General features: G+C 36.5%; 1 protein-coding gene across 1 annotated transcript; it reads left to right on the forward strand.

The window, feature by feature from the left end:
• The first annotated feature begins 2,353 nt into the window (after nucleotides 1-2,353).
• Nucleotides 2,354-7,165, forward strand: LOC145682866 (bromodomain adjacent to zinc finger domain protein 2A-like). The gene is made up of 2 exons (XM_081754232.1): nucleotides 2,354-2,372; nucleotides 6,239-7,165. The coding sequence occupies exons 1-2, from the start codon at nucleotides 2,354-2,356 to the stop codon at nucleotides 7,129-7,131; spliced, it is 912 nt and encodes a 303-aa protein (XP_081610358.1). The 3' UTR covers nucleotides 7,132-7,165.
• The last annotated feature ends 1,983 nt before the right edge of the window (nucleotides 7,166-9,148 follow it).

Here is a 9,148-nt window from a genome sequence, read left to right on the forward strand (position 1 = left end):
TTTCTGTACAAACGATGTACAAACGATTGCGACAATTTGTGATTGAATTGAACATGGTGACTGGGCTATCACTTAGAAAGCCCCCCACTTTGTTTTCGCCCTGGCGGCGCCCCTAATAGTGTACAATCGAAAATGTGGCCTGCACATTTCTGTACAAACAATGTACAAACGATTGCGATACTTTGTGATTCAATTGGACATCGTGTGGGGAGCTACCACTCAGACAGCTCCCCACTTTGTTTTCGTTCTGGCGGCGCCCCTAAGTTTGTTCAAACAAACATTTCGCCTGCACATTTCTGTACAAACGATGCACAAACGAATGCGACAACTTGTGATTGAATTGGACATGGTGGGGGGATACCACTTAGACAGCCCCCATTTTTTTCTGTTCTGGCGGCGCCCTTAATTATGTACAAACGAAAATTTCGCGTGCACATTTCTGTACAAACGAAGTACAAACTATTGCGACAATTTGTGATTGAATAGGACATGGTCGGGGGCTACCACTTAGACAGCCCCCAATTTTTTTCGTTCTGGCGGCGCCCCTAATTGTGTACAAACGAAAATTTCGCCTGCACATTTCTGTACAAACGAAGTTCACACGATTGCGACAATTTGTGATTCAACTGGACATGGTGGGAGGGGCTACCATTTGGACAGCCCCCACTTTGGTTTCGTTCTGACGGCGCCCCTGATTGTGTACAAACGAAAATTTCGCCTTCACATTTCTGTAGAAACGATGTACAAATGATTGCGACAATTTGTGCTTGAATAGGACTTGTTGGTGGGGGGCTACCATTTAGACAGCCCCCACTTTGTTTTCGTTCTGACGGCGCCCCTAATTGTGTACAAACGAAAATTTCGCCTTCACATTTCTGTAGAAACGATGTACAAATGATTGCGACAATATGTGCTTGAATAGGGCATGTTGTTGGGGGGCTACCATTTAGACAGCCCCCACTTTGTTTTCGTTCTGACGGCGCCCTTAATTGTGTACAAACGAAAATTTCGCCTGCACATTTGTGTGCAAACGATTGAGACCATTTCCGATTGAGTCTGATAAGGGGGGGGGCTGTCTAAATGGACGTCTCCTTTTCACCTCTACTGTAATTAAATTCTTCCTCGAGAAAATCTGTAATCAACACTGTCAGTAGCTACGTCCTCGACTAATATACCTTAACAAGTACAGCTTTATTTTCGTATATTTTTCAACAGTTAACCAATTTAAAACTATCGCAAACAAGAATATGTAGTCAACTTCTTAAATACTTCGCTCGCGGAAACCCGTTCAGCGCGTGCAACAAGCAAAAACAACATGTTTGGCGTCTCACAAATGGAAAAGGGGGAAAAAAGAGAAGGAAAAGCAGCACGGCAGTGCCTTATCGCAGTCAGAGCTGACAACATAGTTTCGGTCGTCACTAACGCGAATAGACCTACTAGCGGTGTACAAGAGTTATACAGTTACAATATACGTCGTGCCACAGTAGCGCTACAGGCGGAATGTGCACGAACTACAAATGAATATGTTCCCTTACAAGCATCAGTCACTGTTGCACCCTCTTTACATTCTACACATCCTTTTTTCTCCCACTTTTTGACCTTGACAAGCAGAAGTACCAGGCTTTCCGAGTTCACAACCATAAACTGTTTGTGTACAGAGTACGTTTTCAGTTCTTCGAATGACTGTGCGCGCGAAGAACAAGGGTGATGATCGGGCTACCGTATACGGAAGTCAGTAACACCCGGTTGCAATAATAAATGTAAAATACAAATATAGAGCCTTGACAATGCCGTGAGGATGAATATATATATATATATATATATATATATATATATATATATATATATATATATATATATACGTATATATCTGAAAACATGATAAGCCATGCAATTAATTAATTACAATTACAGATCTTATATCCTCGTCTGTTTGGAATTACAGTTTGTTCAGATGAATTACAATTCGCTCTTTGTTTATGTGTATTACAGTTTCTTTTTGCATTGATCAACGCTTATAATTACAGGCCTGTAGTTTTCAAAAATGACAATTAAGTATTTCTTTTTTTCTCTGTACGGTTTGGTTAAACTCACATGAGTTTTCCTAATATCTTCAGGATTATGAAGACTTTCTACCAATATGGTATTGACTGTTAACATACGTATTATCCGGAAAGGACTATGCCATACATTTGATAAGCTCTTGTTTATACCTGATAGCAATTGACCCATCTTCTTTCTATTATTACTTTGTGCCAGTTGATATTCCCTACAAAATCTCACGTATTCCTTAATCTCAGGTATAACACCCTCCCAGGTGAATCTAGAACACACTTTCCCTATACATTTATTAATGCCACAATGTGCTGCTGGTAAGGCTGGTTTATGATAGTATTCTATAATAGATTTTGTTAAAGCCTTAGGTAAATACATTTTATAAAGATTGTGAACAGACCGAGTTTTCTTACACAATATTCCATTGCCCATTTTATACTCTGATACATCTTTCTTTTTCTTAATCCTAACAATAATACTTTTCATTTCCTGATCTGCATTTGGAAATTCTTCTATAGATTGTCTTGCAAAAGGCATACTCCAAATATTCACAAATGCCTTATTAATTATTTCTTTATTTAATGTAGGATCCTCTATGAACTCTTCAAAATCATTTTTATTGTGTAATCTAGAAATAAAATCACTCGGAATATTCAAGACGCCATGTGTATGTTTCACTGTAAAATTAAATTGAGACAAACGATACAACAAACTACCATATGGCTTTAAGCTTTTCAAATTACGCATAACTTAACCCCATGTTATCTACTTTTAATTCAAAAGGTGCATGAGAGCGAAAAGTTTTAAATTGTTCCATAGTTTCCACTACAGCCATTAATTCAAGCAGGAATATAGGTTTATTTACGTCATGTTTCCTCAAACGTCGTCTATAAAACCCTACAGGAACTTCTTTCCCTTTTTTGTTTAATTGTGAAATCATCCCTCCCACTAAGGTTAGTGAAGCATCACTTGACAGAAAAATCTCTTACTGAGGTCTGGTAATTTAAGTATTATGTGACTTTCAAACATCATTTTAATATTACTCAAGGCAGCTTTCTGCTCATCTCCCCATTTAAATTCAACCTTCGGGCTCTTCAACTTATTCAAAGGGTCCATAATGTCTTGAAAATTGGGAATAAACTTGGCAAATACTGAAGAAATGAACATAAGCTTCTTAGAGCTTTCCTATTCCTCGGAGAAGGTAATTTTTTAATTACTTCTATTCTCGATGGATCCATGTAAATATGACAATTTTCTATTATATGCCCCAAATAAGAAATCTGTCGTTGAAAAAGGGTGCATTTGTTGAAAGACAATGTAATGTTATTTTCTTTAAAAATCGTAAAAACTTCACTAAGGAGCTTTTTATGACGTTCAATGTGTGCAGTGTGAATTACTAAATCATCTGCATACCAGGTAACACCTTTATCCTTAAGATGATACAACAATTTTGTGATTAATTTACTTAAAGCGAACGATCCGCTTTCTATACCGAAAGGGACATACCTGTATTCGTATAACCCCCGATGAGTATTTAATTGAGTCGTCGTGTAACTTTATCACGTGATACGCATGATCAATATCTAGTTTAGAAAAGTATTTACTATTGGATAACTCACTCATGATATCCTCCATTCTCGGGGTATACTGAGTATTTAGTAACATTTTTTTTATTAATTTTTTGACAGTTAACGATTAATCTCTTACTGCCATCTTTATTCCCCATTAAGAAACAGGGAGAGGCATATGCACTATCACTTTCTCGAATAATATTGTGTTTCAAAAGGTTATCCAATATTTTATCCATTTCCTTTTTGTGCGATCGTGCTTATTGGATAAGCTTTTCCCCTTACCGGCTGGTCATCATTTAATATGATCTGATGACAAAAATTAGGCACCTCTCCTACATGTTCTTCAAATATATCTTTAAATTGATTCACTAACTCATCTACATAATGTTGTAACCCACTATCCTACTCAAAAACCTCGGGGTCAACTAGCTTTTGCCTAGTTTTTAACGAATCGCTACCCTTAAGTTTAGCTTCCACACTTGTATTTAAAATAGAATTAGGGGGCAAATGGCCAGTTTCGTTCTCATGGAATGACCTTTCAGGTGTTTCTCCTCCCTCAACTATTTGTAACCTTCGCCTCTCTTTATGCTTTCCGTTTTTTCCTTTATTCATACCCTTCAAATGGTAATTTTGTCCTACATTTTCATTCTCCTTTTCTTCGGATGGTACGAACAACTTATTATGAAAACAATCAACGGAGCCAAAACTCATTAACGTATCTTCTTTTCAAATATCTGTGTACGCGTGACTCAATTGATCAAATAAACGAATGGTCCTGTTATCCTTCAAACATAATACTAACCTATTACTTTCAATATTAATATTAACCTTCATTTGTTTTAACTCATTAACTCCTAATAAAAACATTGGTGTTAGATGTTCTGCTAAATAAAATTTTATTCTATAAACCCTATTCAGCAATTTTAGGACCAGAGTAACAGATTCTTTCAACGTGACATTTTTATTATCTACCCCCTTACCAATAAACAAATCATCAATCACTTTGAATTTATTATTTAATGTGTTATTCCATTCTCTAAAAGCCCGAGCATTTACCAGGCTGATAGTTGAGCAAGTGTCTACACACCCTCATAATCTTTTTCCTAATACAAAAGCCTCTACGAAAATAGCAACACTGCCTTTCTTAGTAAACTGTTCATTGGTATTTACTCCCACACTCAACGTACTATTCACAGTTTTACTTTTTCTATCATTATTTCTATTATTTTCCCCTTTTCTTTCCTATATTTTCCTTTAACCTTGCTTCCTCCTCCAACATTCGCATTCCTCTTATCTACGAATTGTAAACTCTGCAACTTTCTAGACAAATTCAATGCTCTTTTTAAATTACACTTGCTAGCATAATGTGGTCCTCCACATTCAAAGCATGAGACAACTTTTTTTCAATCCTTTCATTTTAACATTTTCCTCACTTTCAGAGAATTTATTAATTGCCTTATATATATTTACATTCTTTAAATGAGTCACATATAAAAATAAGTCCCTTTCAAGTTCCTGTAAAGTATCTGGAACTCTAACCCCGTAAATATCTCTTATGAATCGTGTATATGCGCCACTCAATATAATTTCTTTCACATGAACCTCATTTAAGTTACCATGCAGTATTATATAACTATCTTTTACTTTTTCTACAAAGTGAATGGGATCTTGACCTACAGATTGTATTGTTTCAACATAATTACGTGATACAACTCTTCTTCCTAAGGAAGAACTTAATTTTTTAAACACTTTGTGAGCAAGCATCAACCAATTATCACATTGTCTCATATATGCTAAGATCTTGGTACGCAAAATGACCTTACTTTTGTTATAGCAACCATTACTATTGATTCATATGGATAAACATTGCCCTTATTCAAACTCTGTACTTCCAGTAAAAATTTAAATAACAACAAGTCATCGCTTCCGTCACAAGGATTGATTGACTTAAATCACAAAAGGAATTATTAGCAACACCTATCGTAATTTTCTCTAAATTAGTGCTAAAGGGTCTAAATGTATATCCCACACTTTGATTATTAGTAACAAATTGTTCAGTCAATTTTGGAAGTCTTAAATCCTCAAAGCAATGTATTTCATTTATTCTCTATCGCAATGTAAAGTATTAAACATCTGATTTCCACATTCATATAAATCAAGTCTGTTTATATCAATATCAGGAGTAACTGACCTTGCGTAACTATCCACTTGTGGTTCACGTTGTCTCCCTGATAACAAGTTAGGTTCGTTGAAGCAAACAGCGCCCCTAGGCTTTATAAATGAATCACCTACCTCATAAGCCGGCCCATGTCCTTGTCTTTCCGAATAGCTGTCTACTGACCTTCTGAAGATTCCTGCGTCTCCATACGAAAAATAATTTAACACTAACTGTGGAATATGTTCCACATATTCTTCATTAGAAGTCATATTCACTAAACTAATTATTATTAACCACAAACTTTATATTTATCACTTTTCTTTTCTTCCACTCAAATCATCCAGGTAATTGCAGCCATACACACACCGAACACTGTCGTAATAGCTCTCCTCTTCTCCTCAGTCCAACACCCAGACAAGACGAACCAATGACCAACATTAACTTCTCTTCCAAGCTGTAACAAATGCGAAATTAACTCAAGTACCGCAAGGGGACTGGTGTTGTCCGTGGTGTCGCCCTCGTGAAAATGTGACAACTCCTCGCAAATCTCGGCGATTGTTCTCCGAAGAATCCGAAGATGAAGGATATGATGAGGAAGAGGAAGTAGAATCGTCAGAAGAGGATGCAAAATCCGTGCACAATGACACTTGTGATAAATGTGGAGAAGATGGTCATGTGATATGCTGTGATACGTGTCCACTTGTGTTTCACATGGATTGTATTGATCCTCCAATGAAGAAAGTTCTCAGAGGAGAGTGGTCGTGCCCTAAATGCTGTAAGTCCAAGTCGAGGAGCTCAACAGATCATTCTCGAAAGGCGGCAACATCTGGGGAAACTACTCGAAGTAAAATGGAATCTACTCGAAGTAAAATACCAGAAACCGAAAATTCTTGTAGTGAAAGGGGAGAAAACATTCCTGAAAAGCAATCTCGAGCTGCTCGACGTGGTTCTCGTAGACTCCACAGTGACGATATCCCGTTGGATACAGTTGTCTTGAGTGAATTAATAACGGATTTGATGCGCCACAAGGATGGCTGGCCATTCTTGTGTCGTGTTGCACGCTCAGAGGCACCAGAGTATTATTCAATAATCAAGATGCCTATGGATTTTGGAACTATGAAATACAAATTAAATTTAATGGAGTACGCTAGCAATAGCGAATTCATTGTTGATGCTGTCCTAGTCTTTGAAAATTGCAAAATGTATAACCTAGCTCACACTGATGAATACAAAGCTGGTATCCGCTTGTGCCGGTACTTCCAAAAGCGATGTCGAGAGCTGGATCTAAAATTAAATGAAGATGATTTGGAACCACCCCAATCAAAGAAAGCTCGTAGGTGTATATAATGTGTTCTACAATATGCATTCTGAAATTTTCACCCGATACATTGGAAAATTGAACTCTTGCGCCCACGTCTTGTATTAATTTAGACGTCGTGGTGCAGGGTATAAAACCCACACAAAAAATAAATAAAAAAGAAGTCATTATAATGCAATTTGGGTGAGTGCGTTAGAAATACAAAAACGTGGTGACGATAGAGATATCAATATTTTAATGAATTTTTGCACAAATATCACTAAATCCATGAGTACACTAAAACATAGAATGATTTCATTCAAAAATCACACTAGAATATAGAATATTGTAGTAACTCAAATAGCAAATTCTGATTACATAATCCATCGATGAATCATGGTAATTACTGTTAAATGTTCCCTTGAATCACTCGTAGCAATATCTTTTTCCACGTATTAAAAGTTCATTCAGACAATACTTTTGAAAATTAGTAAAAATGTTCACTATCACTAGTATTGTTACATAGTCAGTCAAAATAGGAATAGAAAAAGCTAACTTCACTCGTAGATATTATAACACAAAAACGCCTCGTAAGAGTATTCAGATTAGACTCCTATTCAACTTCAACAGATTTTACTAGCCACTTTCAAGAAAACAGTAAAAATACTTATCCAGATTATGTCGAATGTATCACAATTCACCAAATTATTAGCTCGTTGAAGACAAAGTCCTGAACTTTCTATTAAAATTACACCATTTCCGGTGATTAACCAGAGCATGTGCTCTCCGTCGTTTATTCAATTTTCCAATTACCACAAGGTGGTCAGTTAACTACATCCAGAACAATACTAGTTCCTATTTTCACCACCCATTAGAAGTGGAGCTAGTTTTAAATAATCTTTTTTATAATCTTTCAACATGGTACAGTTCATAATGGACACTGTCCGAATTAGAAAATGTTATGCCCAGAATTTTCGCATTACTAACCAGTTCAATGTTGGCATATGGGAGGGGTATGCTTTTCATAGTCCTAGAATGAAATGGCAACACTTATGTTTTTCTAAATTCAGCATAATGCAAATAAGAGCACTAAATTGTTGTAATTGGTCAATAATATAGTTAAATTGTTTTAAAGTTCTAAGGTTAATATTGTCTGCTAAGGCAGTAACTTATATATTTTGCAGGTCATTCAAATCAGGTTGTCTATACGCAGCTAACTTATATAATAAAGGTTCTATGTGAGGTGAGAGGGGCAACCCTGTCTCACACCTTTCTGTAGTGGAATGGGAGCAGTAGAGAAAACATTTTTTTTAAGCTTAGCGGTGGCTTTGCTATAAATGTGAGTGAGAAAGTTAAGGAAAACCTACGGAAAATTATATGCTCTTAGCACAGCAAACAGAAAGCATTAGATAATCGATCAAATGCATTTTGAAAATCAAGTGGTATCAGACAAGCCGGTTTTCTAGCAAAAATAAAATAACCTACAATATCCCGAATCTTGGTCAGCGCATAATAAAAATTCTTATGTTGATTGAAAGCAGCCTGAAATGAACTAATTTTGTGTTGCAATATTGATTTGAGGCGTCGCACTAGAAATTTATTAAACGATTTGAGATTGGTGTTGAGCAAGGTGATTGGCCGATGTTGTGTGACAGTGTTTGCATCAGAAGACTTAGGAATAAAGATAATATAACCATCAATTCCAAGGAAGTGCGGAGTGGCATAGAGTTCATTAAATAATGATACCATGTCCACGCCTATGATATCCCAATACTGTTCGTAGAGTGCGTACGGCAAACCGCCACTCCCGGGACAGGAGGAAGGATTACATTGCTTAAGCGTGTGAAGTATTTCCGGTTCTGTTAGTGGTGTAGTTAAGGTTGATTATAGACGCCGATAATTGTGGAAACAACATATTCAAATAATCGGGATACCCGTTGGGAGGGTCCGTAGTGGCCACATATAATGTTTTATAATGATCAAAAAAGACTTTTTGAATGTCAGGCAGGGCCGTAAGTTTGGTATTATTATGATTCTGGGTGCCAATCACATTCCCAACACTATGTT

The sequence above is a fragment of the Thermobia domestica genome, chromosome 4 (genome assembly GCF_964235325.1).
Source record: "Thermobia domestica chromosome 4, izTheDome1.hap1.1, whole genome shotgun sequence".
Taxonomy (NCBI): domain Eukaryota; kingdom Metazoa; phylum Arthropoda; class Insecta; order Zygentoma; family Lepismatidae; genus Thermobia; species Thermobia domestica.